The sequence below is a fragment of the Choloepus didactylus genome, chromosome 4 (genome assembly GCF_015220235.1).
Source record: "Choloepus didactylus isolate mChoDid1 chromosome 4, mChoDid1.pri, whole genome shotgun sequence".
Classification (NCBI taxonomy): domain Eukaryota; kingdom Metazoa; phylum Chordata; class Mammalia; order Pilosa; family Megalonychidae; genus Choloepus; species Choloepus didactylus.
This window is the reverse complement of record NC_051310.1, coordinates 74,490,631-74,512,990: the sequence shown is the minus strand read 5'-3', so window position 1 is coordinate 74,512,990 and position 22,360 is coordinate 74,490,631. Positions and strand designations below refer to the sequence as shown.

The 22,360-nt window shown below is 39.2% G+C and overlaps 2 protein-coding genes across 4 annotated transcripts in view; one reads left to right on the top strand and one right to left on the bottom strand.

Moving 5' to 3' along the window:
• FAN1 (FANCD2 and FANCI associated nuclease 1) overlaps positions 1–3,938 on the top strand; it is a 37,138-nt gene extending 33,200 nt beyond the window's left edge. The window contains exons 13-15 of one of the 3 annotated variants that reach the window (XR_005216329.1): positions 104–232; positions 545–720; positions 3,593–3,727. Coding sequence is in view for 1 of the 3 variants with exons in the window: in XM_037832858.1 (XP_037688786.1) it covers positions 104–232; positions 3,593–3,730 (267 nt within the window). In the remaining 2 variants the exon portion in view is untranslated. Of the gene's footprint in view, positions 1–103; positions 233–544; positions 721–3,592 lie in introns of those variants that run through there. The other 2 variants (XM_037832858.1, XR_005216330.1) reach the window with 2 other exon arrangements.
• Positions 3,939–4,325: 387 nt separating this feature from the next.
• The window catches only part of MTMR10 (myotubularin related protein 10), a 57,437-nt gene continuing 39,402 nt past the window's right edge, over positions 4,326–22,360 (bottom strand). Inside the window, exons 9-16 of the mRNA XM_037832860.1 lie at positions 22,258–22,346; positions 18,394–18,524; positions 17,044–17,113; positions 16,391–16,461; positions 13,892–14,061; positions 12,583–12,753; positions 8,186–8,368; positions 4,326–7,591 (exon numbers count right to left, since the gene is read on the bottom strand). Coding sequence (XP_037688788.1) covers positions 6,995–7,591; positions 8,186–8,368; positions 12,583–12,753; positions 13,892–14,061; positions 16,391–16,461; positions 17,044–17,113; positions 18,394–18,524; positions 22,258–22,346 — 1,482 coding nt within the window. The 3' untranslated portion in view covers positions 4,326–6,994. The remainder of the gene's footprint in view (positions 7,592–8,185; positions 8,369–12,582; positions 12,754–13,891; positions 14,062–16,390; positions 16,462–17,043; positions 17,114–18,393; positions 18,525–22,257; positions 22,347–22,360) is intronic.

Here is a 22,360-nt window from a genome sequence, read left to right as displayed (position 1 = left end):
TTTCTTATCCATCAAGTTTTTATCTACATTGTGATCACTCTGACATCCTTCAGGGTCTCTGTGACAAGGGAAGAGGCTCACTGTCCATGTCTTTTGTGTTTAGGATCTGGTTTCCTGCTTGGGGGGCCCCATCCTCAGTGGAGTGTGCCGGCGTCTAGCTAATGACTTCCGACACTGCCGTGGGGGCCTCCCCGACCTGGTGGTGTGGAACTCCCAGAATCAGCGCTGTAAGGTCAGTTGGAAAGTCATTATGTGTAACTTTATTAACAACTTCAGCAGAGGCCACAATTTAAGCAGGATTCAATTCCTTGCGAGCTACTGGACACAGGGCCTCAGTTCCTCGCTGGCAGTTGGCCCAAGGCCTTCCTCAGTTGTTTGCTGCATGAGCCTCTCCATCGGGTGGCTCTAAACACAGCAGCTTGTTTCATTGCTGCAGGCAACTGAGAGGAGCCAGGGAATGAGAGACAGATGGAAGTCATGGTCTTTTAAATAACCTGACCTTGGAAGTGGCATCCCATCTCTTCTGCTCTATTCTGCTTGTTAGAAGCAAGTCACGAGGTCTGGCCACACTGGAGTTGGCGATCGGGAGCCATTTTAGAGACCACCTCCCATCCAAGCCAGGCTGGGGCAGGTGGGGCGCACCCGAGAGCAGGCCCCCGAGATACCACGCCCCGGTGCCTCACTCGCTCTCCCTCGTCGCCGCCCTGCTCCCTCCCACAGGTAGCTTGTTTTTTTACTATCGGGTTTTGAGAGTGTATTATTTTTTTCTTATAGTCTAGATACGAGTCCTTTATCAGATGTGTGGTTTGCTGATATTTCACCCCATTCCATGACTTGTCTCTTCATTCTCTTAAGAGTCGTTGGAGGAGCAGGTTTAAATTTTGGCAAAGTCTAATTTTTCTGTTCTTTTATGGACCATGCTTTTGGTGTCATGTCAGAAATACTTGCTTAATCTGAGATCACCAAATTTCTCCTCTGTTTTCTTCTCGGTTTGGTTTTAGGTTTTACCTTTAGTTCTCTGATGCATTTTGAGATAATTATTGTATATGTTGTGAGACATGGATTGAAGTTTATTTTTTCGTGTTAAGGATATCCAATTTGTTTCAGCACTACTTGTTGAAAGGACTGTCCTTACTCCACCAAATTGCCTTTGCATCTTTGTCCAAAACCAGTGATCCATGTATGTGTGGGTCTATTTCCAGACTCTATTCTGTTCCATTGATGTTATCAAGTATTTATATACTTGATAACTGTAACTTTACATTAGTCTTGAAGTCAGGTAGTGTAAGTCCTCCAACTTTGCTTTTCTTTTTCAAATTTATTTTGCCTGTTCTGTGTCCCATGCATTTTTGTTTGAATGCAAAATCAACTTCTCAATTTCTAAAACAAAGTCTGCTGGGATTTTAATTGGAATTGCTTTGAATCTGTAGATCAATTTGGGAAGAATTAATATCTTAACAGTGTTAAGCCTTTTGATCAATGAACATGGTACATCTCTTTATTTAGGTTCTTTTTAATTTTTCTTAGCAGTGCTTTTAGTTTTCAGTGTGCAGGTCTTGCGGATCTTGAATTTCCTATTTTGATGCTATTAAATGGTATTTTTAAAAATTTCTATTTCCAATTGTTTGCTGCTACTCTATAGAAATACAATTGATTTTTGCATATTGATCTTGTGTCCTACAAATGTGATACGTTGTTACTAGTTCTAGAAGTTTTATTTTGTATTTTTACCAGATTTTCTACATACACAGGTTGTCTGCTAATACAGTTTTACTTCTTTCTTTCCAATCTTGGTGACTTTTTCCCTGATTACACTGACTAGAGCTTCCAGTAGAATGTGGACAGTAAGTGGCGTTACTGGACATCTTTTAAGACTGTTACATCCTTTTGATGAATTGACCTCCTTATCATTATGAAATGGCCCTCCTTTCTTCCTGGTATATTTGTTCTGAAATATAACTACTCCAGCTTGCTTTTGCTTAATGGTAACATGATATGTAGTTTTCCAGCCTTTTACTTTTTACCTATTTGTGTCTTTATATGTGGGTTTCTTTTAGGCAGCATATGGTTGGGTCTTATTTTTAATCCAGTTTGACAAACTCTGCCTTTTCATTGGGGTGTTTAGAACATTTACATCGAATGCAGTTATTGATATGTTCAGCTTTTAACCTGCCATCTTGATTCTTCTTTCCTGTCTCACCTATCTTCTTGCTTTTGTCTGCCTTTGTTTGGATTTTTAAAAATTGTATGTTAATCCTTTTAGTGACTTGTTAGCTGTAAGTGGCACTTTTTTAGTGGCTTCATTAGTGTTTACAGTGTATATATCTCAAACTTAATGATCAATTTTCAAGTGATGTTATACCACTTCACGTATAGTATAAAGAACCTTAAAACAGTGTATCTTAGACAATTAATTAGAAACTCTATATTTACTCATGTTGTTGCCAATTCCAGTGCTCATTGTTCCTCTGTTCAGATCCAGATTTCCATTCTCCTTCTGCTTTCAGAACTTCCTTTTAACATTTCCTTAAGTGGACATCTGCTAGTAATGAATTTATTTAGGTTTTGTATGTCTTGAAAAGTTTTTATTTTGCCATTGTTCTTGAAAGAAATTTTCTCTGGGCCAAGAATTCTATGTTAACACTGCTTTTTCTTTCAGTACTTTAAAGATGTTGGTCCATTGTCTTCTGGCTTACATTGTTTCTGATTAAAAATCTTTTTTTTTTTCCCTTCTAGCTTTTTAAATTTTTATTCTGGCTTTATATTTCTGTGCTTGGGATTCATTGAGCTTTTTGGATCTTTGGGTTTGTAATTTTTATCAAATTTGGAAAACTTTTGGCCATTATTTTGTCAAATATTTTTCTTTCTCCACTTTTCTCCGTCTTTGGAATCCTTTGGGGGATTCTAATATAGGCTGCTTAATGCTATTATTTAATATTTATTTAAAATGTTTTATTTTGGATAGTTGTTATTGCTGTCTTCAAGTGCACTGATCTACAGTGGACGAAACTGACAGTCTGCCTTTGCAGAGCTGACACATAATAGGCAGATTTAGCTTATGAGAAACACCATGAAAGAAGTGCATAGGAGGAATCTATTTAGAGGTATGGTGGACCTCTCTGAGGTGAATTTAAACTGAGCTTTGAAAGTTTAATAAACCAGGAATGTAAATATGGAGAATGAACTAGTGTAAATATGGGCACCTCAAGCAGGAAAGAGGTTGGTCTGTTCTAGGAACTAAAGAGGTGGAGTGGTTGGCGGGGGCAAGATCCTACAGCTTTGTAGGTCTTGGTAAGAAGTTTAAGCTTAATTGTATATATAACAGAAGGTAACTGGACAATTTTAAGCAGGGAAGCAATGCAGTTCCTATTTTAAAACAATTTTTCAGTGCAGTATGAAGAATCAGTTTACTCATTCTCTTGAACAACCATCTAGTTCCTCCCAGATGGAAAATTTCTTGAGGAATTTCTTAGCTATGTATTCTGACTATATATACATAAATATATGCACACAGTGAAAACTACTATGGCTTATCTGGATGGCTATTCAGCTTCAGTAAGATACTAACCCTTTTAAAAACCTTACCTTCTAGCTGGTGGAAGTTAAAGGCCCCAATGATCGTCTTTCACATAAGCAAATGATCTGGCTGGCTGAACTGCAGAAACTGGGGGCTGAAGTAGAAGTTTGCCACGTGGCTGCAATTGGAGCTAAGGGAAAAGGCCTTAGCTAAGAACGGTGGAATTTGGACTGTCTCGTCATAGATTTGAGATCATATTTTCAAAAGCATAAAGCACTGTTATTTAATTTCAATTTTGCTTTTGTTATAAACCTGAGTGCTTAATGACTCATTGTACAGTGTCTATATAGTCACAAAATATTTGCTTGAATATGCACATCCGTTACCCAAAGTAGGTAATAAAACTTTTTAAAAGTCAAAACCTTAGAAGCCATTTTGGGAGCTGGATGCATCTAAGTTATTAAACTAGATTCCAGAAAGGCTGAAAATATAGACAGTATAATTAAACCAAGGCTGCTAGGCTATTTGTCTCATTACTACCACTGGAAGAACCCCTGGCTGAGGAGGACAGGAAGGAAATTTATCAGACTGTTAGGACCGGGATCCCAGTCTCCCACAGACTTGTTCTGAGACCTTCTTTGGGGACTCATTACCCCCCACTTTCTTTATTAAATGGAAGAACCGGTTAGGGCAGGGTCCCTTAACAGCCACGCAGCTTTAACCGTAGCCCGCTCTCAACGGATGTTAAGAAAGTCATTGGTCACTACTGTGTTTTAGAGGCCAAGCAAAAAAGTTAAGTGGAAGAAGATGGCTTTGAATCACTGTATTCTTACAGATGATTTCATAGTGATAATTATAACAAACAACTTCTGTGGAAATTTTATTTGGCAGTCAAAATTTCCTTCACATTCACCTCTACTGAACAAGACCTCTCATCTTCCTGCTCATCCTATTTTATTTTAACTCAAGTCATAATCAATTCTAGGCACAAAGGTATTAGTTTTCTCTCAAAATCAAGTTTCAGCTACTTGATATTACTGCTACAGCAAGCAGGTTTTGTTGAAGGATGTGAACAGTTCTCACCCTTTGTTAGTACAAATTAATCTTTTCCTTAAAAAAATTTAAGACATTTTTGGTTTTAAAATTAATTTTCATCAGAGATTAACAGTAAGTCATTGAACATCTGTAAGTTCAAACTACAAAGTCCAAAGTGGTCTGACATCTGCATGGCATTCCACCCTCACAGGCTTCACTCACAGGCCATGGACGTGGAGTGCTGAGCTCTCTTTGGCACCGTGTATGCAACCACACTCCCAACTTCTGTCACCACAATGTCCTTTTTGCTAGCAGAGCTGCCAGGCAGCTTTACAAGGGGCAGGACTTAAGGCCACTATAGTTGTTTTTCATATTATGCACGATAAATTGTGGCACAATAATCATGATACAACAACTAACCAGCAAAAACAAAACAAATAAATGTATTTTACTACATTTGATTATCATACAAAAATAGGCACATCTATTTTTAACAGTATTAATAGTACCTAATTTAAAAAAAATTGTAAATTAATTAAAAATTTACTAATGGAGTTGAAATGAATGTGCGAGGGGAAAAAAATTACAGACAAATGCTCAACCCAAAACCTGATGAATGTGAACAATTTGTAATAATAAAAGAGCGGCTTACTGAAAAAGGGAGAAGCAATATTACACTTTCAATGGCAGGATATGCTGTTAAACTTTAAGGGGGTTGGGGCTAGTTTCCAATCAAAGACCATAAAATATTTAATGACAGTAATGCAATTTGTATAAATTGAAAACATATCCCTTATTTTCTAGGCAACAAGTTGGCAGAAACAGTGGGTTTATCAACAAGATGAATTTCCAAGACATTTTATAAAAATTCCTATCTCTTTAAATCCAGAGACATTATCAAATAATTTTTAAAAGGCAAATAATTCAGATAGAAACAGCCCTTCTTTACATATAAAGGTAAAAACTTGTTTTAGAAAAGGAAACAAGCTTACTGGACACTTTGCTCTAAAAATGTTTAAAATTTTAAGATGGCAATTTCAGCAACTCTAAATACTATAACCAAATTTGAAAACATCTACCTCTTAAGCAGGGAATGGGGTGGGGGGAGAAAGGTGCTTACGTCACTGCTGTAACAGTGAGCTTCGGCGTTGACCCTCATCACATAATTTGAAAACAAGGGTGTTTCACACTAAGAATACACCTCTGTCTGTTTTTCAGTCTCGTCTTAATAATGCTGCTAAAAATTGGGAAGGGGGCAGAGGGCTTCTCTCTTTATATAAAGAAAAAAAGGTCAGTCCTCTGAGAAGTGCATCTTGATTTCTCCTGATCTCTACTCTGATTCCTTAGAGTTAACGATCTTCTCTGAGAGAAGAGGGAATTCTATGGGGGTGTCTGTTGTGGCAGCAATTAAATAACTGAGGCAAAGTGCCATCAACAGTTTACCAGGGCAGCCCAAACTCCTCCGACAGCCCTGTGTCTGCAGGGAGGGTGTTCCCAGTGTGAACAGGGCTCAGCACACTGCGGACCCATCACAGCCGAGAGAGGGACAGATCCCAGGAGTCGCCAGGAATTCCACCCCCTGGTCCTCTGTTTTCTTCAGTGACTTTCAGAAGAAGAGAAACATGGCTTTGGGGAGCCCCAGCTATTGGCATGAAGCCTAGTGTGCAAAGCCTATTTCTAATGTGCAGTGGGGGTTTTAACAAACTATTTTTGAGAACTGAAATTATATTCCACTCTGTTACTTACTTATACCTTAGTATTAACATCAAAGGCACTTCTAAATTGAATTATATTATCTACAGCAAATGCTTTAAAGTTAACAGTGCATATCATTTTAAAGTTAGTCCTAAAAGGTAAAAGCAAACTCATGATTTTAAAGTGATATAAACTCCCAAACAAGGTGATCAAAAATAATAAATTATGGCCTTGGAACACTGAACTTTTATCAGTTGATCCCATTAGAACAGAACAGAAAGTAACCAGAAAAATCTGAAAACTTACTAAAGGCTTTTGGGGGCATTTAGCAGTTGTTTCTGGAAAAATACTAAACACTAACTTCTTCATTTTCCTGCTGTCTCCTTCTTTGGGTTGCTGATCTGACCAAGTATCAGGTAAATGGTTAGTAGGCGGGAGGAAAAATGGCTGCAGACAGAAGCTGATTAGGTCCACCACAGTTAAAAGAAATAGGAGAAAGTCTGTGCCTGCAAATCACCTAAAAATGAATGAGGCCTATCATGACAGAAAGACATAAAAACCAAAATTTACGCCTATCTTAAAAAAAAATTGTGAAGGAAGTATGATTCAACAGGTTTTTAAATAGTGCAAATTTCAACTATTATTCTTACATATAAAATTATTAGAGCTTCAAATGCCTAGGTTAGCAATTTCAATTCACAGGGCAAACACTGACAGCTTCCCTCAAAAGGTTCAGAAAATATACATTTAGTCCTCATTTGCTAGCGTCTCAGTAGATAACCATATTTTGGCCCCACTTAAAAATTTGCTTAATGGCGTTCCGAGAATGCTTCGCCTGCACAGATTCCCTACAGGAGAAAACGGAAATGAAGACGAGAGATACTCTGGTGTCCCGGAGGTCTCCTGCGGGCTCCTTGCCCGGAAGTACATCCGGCCCTGCTCCAGCTCTGCACAGCAGGCTTGCAGAGGGCCGCTCCTGTGCTGCCGGAGCGTCCTGCGGAGCTGGTCGACTTCGTCCACCAGGAGGGAGAGCTTGTGGAAGGCAGTGATGAAGCCCCCGCCGCTGATCTGAGCCTCAGGAACCCAGCGGAAGTAGCACAGTTTCCACAGTTTTATGTGTGCCCCAGAGAGCCGGGGCAGCAGGAGACCATGCAGGTCGACCGGTTTGGAAAACCATTCCCTAAAATACTGCTCCGTGCTCCCATCCTGGCTGGCTGCCTGCTGAAGAGGATCTGGCTTTAGTTTCAATATTAAGGAGCTTCTCCTTGGCAGCAATTCCTGGTCACTGAGGATTCCATTCCTGAAGGAGGATGGCACACCTCTTAGCGTGGAGCTGTAGCTTTTCTGTAGAGGATAGATTTTAGCATTATTTTCCTAGTGCTTTAGGACAGTAACGATCCAATGGCAAATATAAACTCAGTATTATGAAAAACTGGTGGAATTTCAGTCTCAAAGAACATTTTTGTTCCTTCCTTTCAAAAACTTATTCTAATCCCCCACCCCCACCCCACCCCCCACTGGAATTGAACATGTTTTAGGTGTTAGCTCTGCACAGACTATTGCCACTAACCTGCATGGACGTGGGGAGGTGAAACATCCTAGCCATTGATTTGCTTAAGTGTAAACCTCTAACATTTCCGAGTTTTAAAAAATCTAGACCTGGCTGATTCTAGAAAGGGGCAGGTGGTGGTTTCAGGAGCTAGAGCTTTCAGGCTCCTGGCTACAATCTGCTCACTCTCAGACACTAATCATGGCTTGGAGGGCCTCACAACGAGAAGTCAGGGTGAAGTCATTTCAGTTAAAAAGTGAATGATCCTTTAAAAACTTTTATTAGTGGTGCTGTCATGGGAAATGACTTCTCTGTGTTCCGAAAACAATGTTTTTGGTTATGAGTAACAAAACTATCAGATTTTATTGCTAGTTATTTCTGTAATTTACCTTTGTCCGTTTAAAAGACTTCACAGAGCCGTTCTGTACAATGGGCATGCTCTTTCCGATGTATAAGGGGTTATGGAAAAGGGTGCGATCCTTTGCTGTGAACTGAAGAGACCAGTCCCAAACCGAGGGAAATTTTAGGCCCTTTTCATCACCCAATTGGATATTTTTGCTTATTGCAAATTCCTGCAAAATGAAATATTTGAACATTTGTGAAAACATGCAAAACTGAAGATTTTCCTTTATAAATTACTTATCTGATGAGCCTTTCATCATTATACAAGTTAAATTTCCTAAACTAGAACACTCAAAACCCAGTGGAGCAGCATGTTTTACTTCGAGAGAGAAGAGACAATGCCCACACATCAGGTTAAAGGAGCATTTAGGGCTCTGCACACATGGGAGCATGGGAAGCTGGACCTTCAGGGGAATGAGGATGTTATTAAAAGAACTAAAATGTCACTAAAGTGATGCCATCAGGTCTTAATCATGTCAAAGTTATTTTTATAATTTCAGAATTTAACTTTTATTAGCACATAGCCTACATGTAAGCAATTACCTTTTGGGCATTAAACTTGTAAGTGGATTTACAAAAAAAAAATCTCTGGATAGAAATCACTATTACCTCTTTTACAATCTGTCTTCTAAAGGGATAGCCACATTTCGTCAGTAACTGACGTCCAGATCGTCAATATCTGGAACACAGCCAAGTGCTCAAGCAGGTAGGAAGGAACTGACTCTCCTAGGGGCTGGCATTTGGCCAAGACCACAAAGACCACGTCCCCAAGGCTGGGCTACTTACTCACAGGAGACCACCCCAGCCCCTGCTGCTTGGTCATCGCGGCATTCCCCAGCAACAGGAGAGCCCTGAATTGCAGCATGCCAGCTGCCACTTCCCCGTGAAGAAGGAGAGGAGCCAAGGCCACCTCAAGCCACAGTGACACGGAGAACAGAACATCCAGTGACAGAGAAAGGAACATCATCTTGGTTGAGTGACATACGCAGGCTCTCAAAACTTTATACAGCATAGGCCCCTGCAGGAAAAGTCCCTCAATTCTGAGTTTCTGCATGGTGGGAACTGACTGATTTTTATTTTCTGCTTGTACCTTTCAGTGTTTTCCAAATTTTTTAGAAAGAACATGAATGTCTTAAGAAATTACAAAAAAGGCAAAAAATAAATGCTACTAGGAAACAAAGTATTGCAGCCAGGCAGTCATCTCTGTTACAGCCAGGTCACAATCCCTGTCACAATGATGGCCTGAAGTGACAAAAGGTAGCTAATCTAGATGACAGAGAAGGGCATTTTTTAAAGTTTTACAGACTTTCTGTTTCAAATAAATAAAACTTAACTCAGTAAGCACCAAAACAGTTCTTTTAGTTTTTATTTGAAACTTCATCATATACATGCACAGATAAAAAACAAGTCATTGGCTTTAGAAAATAGTCTTAAGAGCTAAATTCTAGTCTAAAAACATAACCCTCAACATATTTTAATGGCTCTTAGGAAAGTATGTAGAACAGTCATCGTTTTTTTTAAAGGTGAAAACTAAAAATATTTCCAAGGAAGATCAGATTTTCCATAAACAGTATGTGACCACTAGCACCTAAGAATGAAAAAAAAGAAGGAAATGCCATTCCATGTTGGCCATCACTGTGGAATGGACTGAAAAGAGCTGTTGTTCCAAAAATCACGACCCTTAGATCAGTGGCCATTACCCCATGGACAGCACAGAGGGGGCATTTCTTGGCCTTCAGTCCTGCTGTTGGAGCAAATCTTGGATACGAATGGTCAAAGGGAGAGGAGGAGGCAGGAAGAGGAGGAAGAAAGGGAAAAAATTCTTGTTAGTATTTGCCAGAAAAAGCTTTGGAAAAAAATGTCAAAACAAATTAGAGCACTAGAAAGAACATGAAACGGAGAGAGCAGGTGAAATACTACTATTTAAAAATATTCGGTAACTTTTTTTCCTGTGTATAAATCTATTTGTGAGCATACCTCAGCATATCCAGACTACAGCCAAGAGGCAGAAGTGAGTACAAGCATCTCTAGGGGGCCAACCTGGCATCCAGAAAATCCTACGCTCAGGTCTCCACCCAATGCACTGGAAAGTCACCAGGATCTCAAAGTTTCTATACTCTTTTTTTCACATTTAAGTCTAATAAGACTATTTTATTCCTAGACTAATATAAATTTTGAGGGTCAAATTGTGTGTCTGTGAGCATGTGTATACAGGGAATGAGGGAAGTGAAGGAGCACAAGGCATGTATGCTGGTATGAATGTATTATGTCTCCCAGAAAAAGCCATATTCTTTGCTGCAATCTTGTGGGGCAGACATATTAGTGGAGATTAAGTTGGAAAGTTTGGATTAGATTGTTTGCATGGAAATGTGCCCCTGCAGGTGATAACTCTGATGAGATAATCTCCATGGAAGCATGGCCTCACCCATTCAGGGTGGGCCTTGATCAGTGGAGCCATATAAATGAGCTGAAAAGCAGAAGGAATGCAGTGCAGCTGTGACTGACATTTTGAAGAAGAGCTACAGCCAAGAGGGACACTTCGAAGAAAGCGCAGGAGCTGCATATAAGAGACAGTTTGAAGACAGCCTTTGAAAACAGACTCTTGCTCCAGAGAAGCTGAAAGAGGACAAATACCCCAAGTGCAACTAAGAGTGACATTTTTGAGGAACTGCAGCTTAGAGAGGAAAGTCCTGGGAGACAACCATTTTGAAACCAGAACTTTGGAGCAGATGCCAGCCACATGCCTTCCCAGCTAACAGAGGTTTTCCAGACGCCATTGGCCATCCTCCAGTGAAGGTACCCAACTACTGATGCGTTACCTTGGACACTTTATGGCCTTAAGACTGAACTGTGTAACCAAATAAACCCCCTTTTATAGAAGCCAATCCATCTCTGGTGTTTTGCATTCTGGCAGCATTAGCAAACTAGAACAGCATGCAAACCAAGCAGTGTGAAGGACTAGCTCCCAGCAAAGCAAGGGGCACAAAAATTTACAGTAAACAAGGAATAAAAATGAGTAACTTGGAGACCGTTTATTTTTGGAGCCCTCAGCAGCCTCTGAGCCCATCATTTTTCCTCAGCACAGTATCTGGAAAGGTTAAATTCTTTTAGGGAAGCACAGAATAAATTTTACAGAAATTTCCTTCCCAAACTATTAAATCTAAAAAGACTTGTGGTGATGTTGGATGCATCTGAGCCTGTGCTCCCCAGAAGCAGCGATGCTGAGAGCTCCCCCTTTCCGTTCACACTCCGAGCACTGGCTCACTAGGCTGAGCTATGACTGGCTCCCGCACCCATCCTGCTACCTCATTTTCTGCCTCTGTAACCCTGAGTCCTTTCTCTTGGGCCGTTCCTCATTACAGAAGTTGCCCGACTGCGACAGCCTGAATAAAACCATTTTTATTGGTCTTTCACACCTACAATTCAGAATGACTGATTTCCTTGGCTTCACAGTTGATAAAATGTTTTCACCCCACACGGTGAGGCCCAGGGCACTAGTGGATGGATCCATTTCACAGATGAGGAACCTGGGCTCATGGCTGGAACCTCAGGAGAACCCAGGCCAAGGGTATTTTCCAAAGCCCCAAGAAGGTATTCCCATTATCCTCGGCCTTACTGCTGAGGCTGAAGACCCCAAGCTCACTGTAAAGGTAATCTTAGAAAGTCTTTTGAAAGCGCTACCACAGCCGCTCTTTCAGTTTCTCTCACTGTTTATTTCAGCTTTTACCAGCTATGACGTTTGCTGGGTCAGACGTGGGTGAGACAGAACTTGAGGTTCAGGAATGTTGCAACCAACAGCTAGCTTCAACTTTTTTTGAAACCCTCCTTACTCGTAAATGATTCTTCCTCTAGATCAGAGAGTTGTGACTAAAAGCTTATACTTCTACCCTGAAGTGACTGACATGGAGCACACAGGATTCTGAGGATATATGGTACCTGTAGAAACTGTCAGAGTCTCTAACCTTCCTAATCCACAGCATTCTTTAAGAAAAATTATCTTGCTTTGTACAACTTTTATTTTATTGACAAACATGACAGATGTCCTCAAATAGGTCTTTTTCATTACCTATCCCAACAGTTCAAATGTGACAATATAAAAAGAGCACACCATTTAAGGTGGTTAAAATTCTTTGTATCTCTAAACTGGTTTATTATGAACTGACACCAGAAGAGAACACATAAAATGCTCATTTGTAAAAATAAAACAAGTTCCTTGATTTTAATATAAATCTTTAAAAAATAACTCAAAGAAATTACAGCTTAAAATGGTAACTACAATAGTTTAAAACTGTGTATTTTAAGTATGCAGTTTATGGCACTTCGATTACGTATCAATCAAATTGTTTTAAAAAAAAGCAGGCCCTCTGGCCACAACGAAGCTTACTGTGCTCTGCTTCACCCGCTGGTGAGGACAGTTGAACAGGAAGGTGCCGAACAGTGAGATGCGAGTACTGTCGTACAGCACCACTAGGTAAGCTTCAGAGAACTCAAACGCCGCTGGGTACTGTTCCAACAGCTGCCAAGTGGCATCCAAGAAGAGCAAAAATAAGGGAGACTGGCAAGTAAAAAGCAAAAATGGGATTATTTGATGCTGTCCTTCAACTTCAATTTATTTCCAAATTTATCGCTGCTATTAAGGAAGAAATGAAGAGAATAAGATAACATGTAAGCCTAAAAAACTTGACTCCTAAATTGAAAAAGGATATGTAAGAGATTAAACATGTCTTATGTCAAAACTATGAAATATATTTGACCACAACAGACATCACAGCCCTTACTTGCCTAAGTATAGAAAGGTGAAGTACACAAAGTTGAAATGGCAAGGTAAACAGCTGAGCAGGTGGCCATTATATGAATGGGGAAGGGTAATATATGTTTAAGCCTATTCTGGAAACAACTGCTTAGACTCATATATATAAATAAGCAAATAAAACTTCTGTAATTAGCTTTTGGATGACCCCATGGGCTCAGCATCCAGAAAACTTCCAAGTTTCAGAAAACAATTTGGCATCAGCCTCTAGGTCACATGTTGTACCCTCAAGTTTAGCAGATGGTGACAGCCATTTTATCACAAGGATACCCCCCATCCTGTATTAGTAATGTCCTATCATCGACAAGTGAAGTATTCTCTGTTGTAATCTTCTTGGGTAATATAGTTTGTTATTAAATATGAAATACCACAAGTCAAACTGTGCTCTATGAAACAACTCTCAAAACTGGTCAGACCTAGGACACAGCTGCAGGGCCTTTCAGTTTTACAAATCAAAGGCAGCCACTGATACCACAGCTGTTACAAAGATGTCATTCTCAAACTTCTCATTCTTAACCATTACAAGAAAAAACTCATAATATGAGAAAATGCAATGTTCCAAAACTGGTTTTACAAATATCTACTGTGCTCATTATCTGCTATGCAGAGGAATTAATGTAATATTTCTTCAGATATTTTTCAACCTAGAGACATTTAATAGACAACTTTTTAGGATTTCACCTATATAGTTATGATAATCTTCGTAAGTACATCAATTTGGACTCGAATCCATTAGTCACTCTTAGATTAAGGAAACCAAACAGTATTAAATGCAATATGTAAAAAGTCCCCTCATCTCTTTGCAGAAGGCTAATCTCATGACAAATTTTACACCTTGTGCACACCTAAAGACTGGTAATAAGACATTAAGATTTTGTTATACCTCTTTTTCCGATCTTTTTAAGTGGTTGCATCTGTCCAGGAACTGATAGCCAGCCATGACCCACTCCTTCTGTATCAGACTCTGAAATCCAGTAATTGTCCTAAAATAGGGATCCAGCATCACTTGAATAAGAGAAGCTATGAAACAACTCAAATCTCTTCCCTCCTCCTCTGTAAAAAGGAAAGAAAATGATTACTACATAGAAAAATGCTAGGAGAGAAAGGGAAGGAAAACTGAAGCATTCTGCCTAGGCTGCCTTTAAAATAATCTGTGCAAGGAAATTTCACTGTATTCCAGCCACTCATAAATAGCTATAAAGACCTACTTCAGATCAACTAAATTAGTAATCTCATTTAAATGGGAGACGGTCATTTATAAATGAATATTTTGCAAATAACAGAAGCTTAATTTTGCACACTTTTCTCATTCCAATGGTTTGTAGCAAAACTCTAAATTCCCTTTTGCTGACGCTTTACCAAGGATATTAAACATACAGTGTAAATTTTCTACTGATGATGCCACATGTTGCTGCCTCAAAGGTCAACAAATGGTACAGAATTGCCCACTGCTATCCTAAAAGCAAACATTTCCCACCTATTTTTTATAGCTGCTCTCCTTTTTAATGAGGCCAGTATTACCCTGATATCAAAGCCGGATAGACATGAGAAGAATTACTGACCAATATTCCTTATTATATATATATATATATATATAAATCATTAACAAAATATTAGCAAACCAAATTACCCCAGAATGAAACTTTGATTTAACTTCAAATAATCAAAGTAATACTATACTAACAAAATAAAAGCAAAACCATCTCAGATGCAGAGAAAACATCTGACAAAAAATCAACATTCATTCCTGATAAAAACTCTTAGTATACTAGGAACAATTTCAAGAGGCATCTACAAAAAGGCTTCAGCTAATATTATACTTATTATTGAAAGACTGAATGCTTTCCCCTAAGATCAGGAAAAAGGATAGACAGAGCAATTAGGCAAAAAGGGAAATAAAAGGTATCCAGACTGGAAAGGAAGAAGTAAAACTGTTATTTGCAGACAACTTGATTCTGTATGTAAAAAAATCTTAAGGAATCCACACAATAACTACTAGAACTAAAATTGATTCAGCAAGGTCACAGGAATATAAGATCAATATACAAAAGTCAAACTTCAATGCACTGTTAATAAACAATCTGAAAATGAAATGAAAACTGCATTCACAATAGTATCAAAAAATACTTGAGAACAGACTTAACAAAAGGGCAAGACTTGTGCACTAAAAACTATATTTGATTGTAGATCAAATTAAAGTTCTAAAGAGAGAGATACATGTTTATGGATTGGCAGATTAAAATAAAGATGGTATTCTCCCCCAATTCATCTATTGGTTCAACACATCCCTATCAAAATCCCAGCATGCTTTTGCAGATCCTAAAAGTTACACAGAAACACAAAGGGGCCAAATAGCCAACACTATTATATAAATGGATGAAGTTGAAAAACTTACCTGTCTCAATTTAAAACCATTCTATGAGTAATCAAAACAGTGTGGCACTGGCATAAGAATAGACATAAAGATCAATGAAATAAAACTAAAAGTCTAAAAATAAATCCTTACATTTATGGTCATTTGATTTTTTATAAAGGTGCCAAGGCAATTCAATAGAGAAAGGATAGTCTTCTCAACAAATGATGCTGGGAAAAATTCAATATTTACATGCAAAAAAATGAATTTAGACTTTTACCTAAAGAAATACACAATTCATTCAAAACGGACCACAGATCTAAATGTTAAGAGTAAAACTGTAAAACTTTAGGAGAAAGTCTTTATGACTCTGAGTTAGGCAAACAGTTTTTAGATATGATACCAATAACATGATCCATAAAAGAAAAATTATTAAACTGGACTTCATCCAAATTAAAGAATTTATGCTTCGAAACACATCATTTAGAAAATGAAAAGACAAGCCACATCCTGGGAGAAAATATTTGCAAATCTGATAAAGAATGAATATATCTAGGATATATAAAAAGTTCTTAGAACTCGATAATAGGAAGCCAAACAACTGAAGAATAGTCAAAAGATCTGAATACGTATTTCACCAAAGAACATAATGGCCGGTAAGCGCCTGAAACACATTAGGGAAATGCCGATGAAAACCACAATGAAATTCTACTTTACACCTACTAGGATGACAGTTAAGAGTCAACAAGGATGTTGAAAAAACCGTACCAGTCATACTTTGCTGATGGAGAAGTAAAATGCTACAACCACTTCAGAAAACAGTTTGGCGCTTTCTTAAAAAGCTGAACATAAATTTACTGTATGACCCAGCAATTCCACTTGCATATTTTACTCTAATGATGTACAAAATTTGGACTGTATTTGATGGTATTGTAATAAGAGAAAGCTAAGATTAACATAATTAAATTGAACATGGAAACAACTGATTGGCTGACCTGACAGCCACGGTGTTTTCAATAATTACTTTACCTTGTAGGATTACAGAGAGATGTTTGTTCTCCAGCATGTGCACAAGTTCTACTGAATGTTTAAGGAATGCTCTGGAAAGATAAAGGGAAAATTACTGTAAAAAATCCAATTTCCACTACAAGTATTCTTAAAAGTACTTAAAATTGAGCAAATCTAATCTTACACTATACTTTCAGTATATTCAATAATCCTTATGGATTTCTTAAATATTTAAATCATTCTTCAACAGAGTACACATTTTGTGATTCTTATATCTTAAACCTTTATAAAAAGGAAAGAGTTGATTTATGACACCCTTGACATGACAAAATTACAGAGATGGAGAACAGATCAGTGGTTGCCGGGGTGGAAGATGGGGTTGAGGGGGTACATCTATAAAGGGGCAGCCTTGGGTGATAGAACAGTGTTGTATCCTGACTGTGGTGGTGATTACACAGAGCTACATGTGATCAAATTGCACAGAACGACACACACACACGAGTATGTACAAATTGGTGAAATCTGAATATATCTGTAGATTTACCAAAGTCAATTTCCTGGTTTTGATATTGTACCACTGGGCGGAGCTGGGGGAAGAGTATGAGACTTCTCCATACTGCATGTATAATTATTTCAAAATAAGAAGCTAAAGAAATAAAAGAGGTTGTACAAACCTTACATATTCCAACCACCGAGTATTTTCCAATGAAGATAACCATTTCTCTTCCGTTTCTTCAAAAGGCTCTGTAATAAATATGATATATATGTACACACACACATACATAAATACACAAGTTTTAGGCTTTTTCAGCTTAATTTTTATCATCAGAACTAAGAGATGATACATCACAGATTTTAATATTTAAAAGCTAGCTTTAAGGAAATGTTGTACATTTTCACTTTAAAATTACAAGGTAATTTTAACAGACAATTCTATGAAAAAGCAAAACAAAGCATCCTCCCCACTTCCCCCAGAGTCCCCTCTGCTGCTCTTCTGGCTCTCTCAGGGAAATCTCCGGGTCCTACCAACTTCACTTCCTAACAGAGAGTGATTTGAGCCTTCCTGGCCATCCCTAGCAGTCCATGCATGATGCCGGCCCTCCTACTGTTTGTGTGAACAGCTGCCGCAGGCCCAGAACTATCACTACCTTATGCAAGTCTTGCCCTCCTGCTTATCTTCCAGAGTGGCCTTCCTGAACAAGGTTTCACAGCACCAGGGGCTGACTGACTACGCAAGGAGAGGGCTCCTTCTTGGCATGGCTTGTACAACCTGTCCTGCACAGCCAAGCCTGACCATCTTGAGTGGCCTCCCATCTCAAAAACCCCAAGCTTTAGTCACAATCGGCTTGCTGGACTTCTGACATCATTCATGGCACTGTGCTTTTCAAATCCATCTCCTCCCCACCCCCCAACCCCCAGGCAAACTGCCCCTGATTATTCAAGACGTGATGCAATGACTGCTTCTCCTGACTCCCAGATGACTTAGGGGCTCTCACCATGCACACTTCAAGTAGGACACACTGACATTAAATCTACTTTCATATCATTCATCCCTCCAGGGTACACCAAAGGCACCTGGTATGTCTGCTGGAAGAGATATATTTTATCTTATATACAGTTCTTAGACTGAACAAATGACAACATGGCTCTATTCGAGATCCATGTCAGCACATGATGCTCAGAACATAAATATATGCATTAAATTCTCAGTAACTTTGTCTATAAGGTAATATGTGGTTCTACTTAGCAAACGATTTTATATAAGTATTCAACTATATCTTTCATGATTTGAGGGTGGTTTAATGGGTCCACTATTCCCCTGTAAACAAAATGCAGTTTAAATTTCATTTTCTAAGAGGTTCTGACATTCTCATATATTTTGTACAAATATTTGAATGAGCCCCTCACTAAGTATATCTATTTCCATACTTTTAAGGAATGTCACTTTTATTGACATGTCTCACACCATTCTGTATCTTCCATTCATTATACATACATGTGTGTATATATATAAATGAAATTACCATTAACACATAGTTGCTTAAGTTTTATAAATGCTGCCTGTATTTCCTGGATATTAGGCAAGGTCTTATCCAAATCCGATTTGTAAACATCACTTCTCTGTGGATGACTTTTAGTTATTGCATTACAGATCCTGAAAAAGACAAAATCCTTTAGTCACCATTCATTTATTTACCATGTATCTATTTAGCACCACTATGAGACAGGTAACTATTCTAAGAGCTGGGGATAGAGAGATGAACTAGACAAGCCAGGTCTCTGCCCTCATGGAGTTTACATTCTTGTTGGTGTGGGAGAGGTGAGGTAAATATATTGAGAAAAAAATGGGCTGTGACAAATGCCATGGGTGATGTAACTGTGTCAATGCAATGCTATTTTATTTTAGGTCAGGTGGTCAAAAAGGGCTCCTCTGAGATGATGATACAGAAGCTGAAACTTAAATGACTAGGAGCCATGCAAAGACCTGGGGGTAAGTGTTTGTGCCAGTCTGGATCTGTTATTGTACCCCAGAAAAAGACTATGTTCTTTTAATCCAGTCTTGTGAGTGCAGACTTATTGTGGGTAGGACCTTTTGATTAGATTGTTCTGTGGAGATGTGACCCCACCCATTCAAGGTGGGTCTTAATTAGTTTCCTGGCGTCCTCTATGAGAGGATAAAAGGCAGACACGTTTTGAAGAGAGCTGAGAGATACTTAGAGAGAAAACAGCCAGGGACATTTTGGAGACAGCTATTGAAAACAGACAACTGGAGATGCTAAGCTAAGAGATGAAGCCCAGAGTCTTCCCTGGAGAAGTTAAGTGAGAACCCACAGACAATTAAACAGAAGGCCACAGGAATCAGAAGCTGAAAGCAACGCAACCTGAGAGTAAAGGACCAGCAGACACCAGCTATGTGCCTTCGCAACTAACAGAGGTGTTCCAGATGCCACTGGCCTTTCTTCAGTGAAGGTATTCTCTTGTTGATGCCTCAGTTTGGAGACTTTTATGGCCTTAGAACTGTAAATCTGTAACCGAATAAATCCCCTTTATAAAAGCCAATCCATTTCTGGCATTTTGCATTCCAGCAGCTTTAGCAAACTGGAACAGTATTCTAGGCAGAGGGATAGCTGGTGCAAAGGCCCTGTGGTAGAAAACAAGCCTGGCTGTCCAAGAAACTTAGAGAAAGCCAGCACAGCTAGATGATGTGCATGAGGGAAAGAGGGACTGGAGATGAGGTCAGACAAAAAAGACAGTCTGTCCCAATTGTGAAGAATAGGCTAGATAACAAATGAAAGGCATTAAAATGGTTCTTAATAAATCAAATAATTAAAATTGCCACTGGTTATCTTTGTTGCTCAGATGTGGCCCTCTCTCTCTCTAACTGAGCCATCTCGACAGGTGAACTCGCTGCCCTCCCCCCTACGTGGGACCCAACTCCCAGGGGTGTAAATCTCCCTGGCAACGCAGAGTATGACTCCCGGGGATGAATGTAGACCTGGCATCGTGGGACTGAGAGTATCTTCTTGACCAAAGGGGGGATGCAAAATGAGACAAAATGGTTTCAGTGGCTGAGAGATTCCAAATGGAGTCGAGAGGTCACTCTGTGGACATTCTTATGCACTATATAGATAACACCTCTTAGGCTTTAATGTATTGGAATAGCTAGAAGTAAATACCTGACACTACCAAACTCCAACCCAGCAGCCTGGACTCCTGAAGACAATTATATAATAATGTAGATTACAAGGGGTGACAGTGTGATTTTGAAGACCTTGTGGATCACACCCCCTTTATCTAGTGTATGGATGAGTGGAGGAATGGGGATAAAAACTAAAGGACAAATGGGGTGGGATGGGGGGATGATTTGGGTGTTTTTTTTTTCACTTTTATTTTTTATTCTTGTTCTGGTTCTTTCTGATGTAAGGAAAATGTTCAGAGATAGATTGTGGTGATGAACGCACAACTATGTTATCATACTGTGGACAGTGGATTGCATATCATGGATGATTGTATGATGTGTGAATGTATTTCAATAAAACTGAATTAAAAAAAAAAAATTGCCACTGGTTATAAAGTTTTATAACTAAATTTCATCCAACAGTGTTTCAACCTTCCCTTTAACAGCAAGCTTCCTAACTGAGCAGTTAATCAGCATACATATTAGAGAAAACAAGGCCTGGAGCACATCATAGTTAATTTCTAAAGTGATTAAGGTAAAATTAAAATCTGCCAGAGAATATGGAATACAGCCAACTGGAGTCACCCTCCTTTCCAGAAAATGGAAAGGTCATTTGAGGGTCACTTGACTCTTATTTGCCTCAGCACATGTGGATTTCTTAGTTACGGCACTGAGAAAACCTGAGATCTGGCTGTACCAATAACTGACTATGATATACCACAATCTCTGAGGTTATCTGAGCCAGTTTCCAACATCTGTTCATTTGTTCTTTGTTTATTCAACACGTTGAATAAATACTCAATCTTGTAGGCAATTCCTGGGTGCAGAATACATAATGGTGTGCAAAACAGGCACAGACCCTCACTTTATGGAGTCTAATAAGAAAGGCAGTAATCAAACTGTAACACTTTATAATTAAAAACAGAAATACATGCTATCAAGAAATAATAGAGCACTATAGAGAATGTATAACTGTGAGGCCTAATCAAATGCGGGAGGTGAGGGGAGCCTTTACCTTAAGAAGTGATGTTTGAAATGAGATATAAAGAATGAGTGAGTGCCAAGAGGGTAGGGGTGGAGGGTGCTCATAGATGAGCATGAAAAAGGCAGCCCACCAAGAAGGGGTGGCACGGGGCAACGTCAGACCAAAAGGCACAGGGGAGGGCCAGGTGGCTGGAGCCCCAGAGGGGCAGGGCCTGGTACCAGATGAGATGTGGAAGGAAGATGGCACCCTTCAGCACACTGGCAGAGGTGGACCTGGGGTGGAAGCATGTGGGTTTGTAAGATTTTTGGAAAGCAAGGAGACAAAATTTGAAGAAGGATTGGATATGGGGAAGGGAAGTGAACGAGGAAAGTATCTCAAGGACAGTTCCTCTTTCTGGCAACAGTGAAGCAGGAGGAGGTGAGCAGCCTGGGAGAGGATGTGGTGGCCATATCCTTGAGTTTGGCTTTAGATAAGAGTTTAAAGGATCTCTGAGACCTTCACATGGAGGATGTGAAATCAGGTTGGAGATATAAATGTGATGATCAGTGGCAAGTAGACACAGCCTCCGGTGAACCCTTCAGGAAGGCAATACAGAATGAGAAGAAGAAGTGGCCTACGTAATGCTGGATTGAAGAGGACAGGCCTGCAGAGGCACAGAGAGCCAGGGAAGAAGTGGGGCCTCAGGAGAGTAGAGAGGAGCCAAGCTCAGAGCCCCAAGAAGTGAGAAGAAAATGGTATTGTCTGCCGCTGTGAGGAAGACTGAGAAATGCCCAATACTTTAATGACACGGAGGGCGATTCTGGCAGATGACAACCAACTCATTCACAGTGGTTAATTAAAACCAACATTTTAGTCATTGTTGACTTCTTATTTGCAAGTAAAACACATCGAATGACAAAAAAAGTTTGCATTATCCTGGAGTCTCTCAACCTGAAATCACTGTACTTTCAAAGTACATTAAAGGCAAATGATATTCATCATGCCAATATCAGCACTGTGACATCCTCAAGCGTCTTGTAAACCAAAGATTTACATTACATTTAGTATAACTTTAACATTGGTTGATTTTAATATATTCAAATTATTTTCAAAATGACAATTCTTGTATAGAATTATGGTGCTAACAAGACTATACCATTTGCCTACTGTTTCTCAATTAGCAGAGTTTACTGTACTAATTAGAAGTAAAAGTTTCTAAATTAACAATGACCATTTCATGATTACCTTTGATCGATTTTTCTCTGCTGCAATACATCTTTTATGAAGGCCATTCTCACCAGAGCACTGCCATTAGGGTGGTTCCAGCACCAGAGCTGGAAGAGAAGCA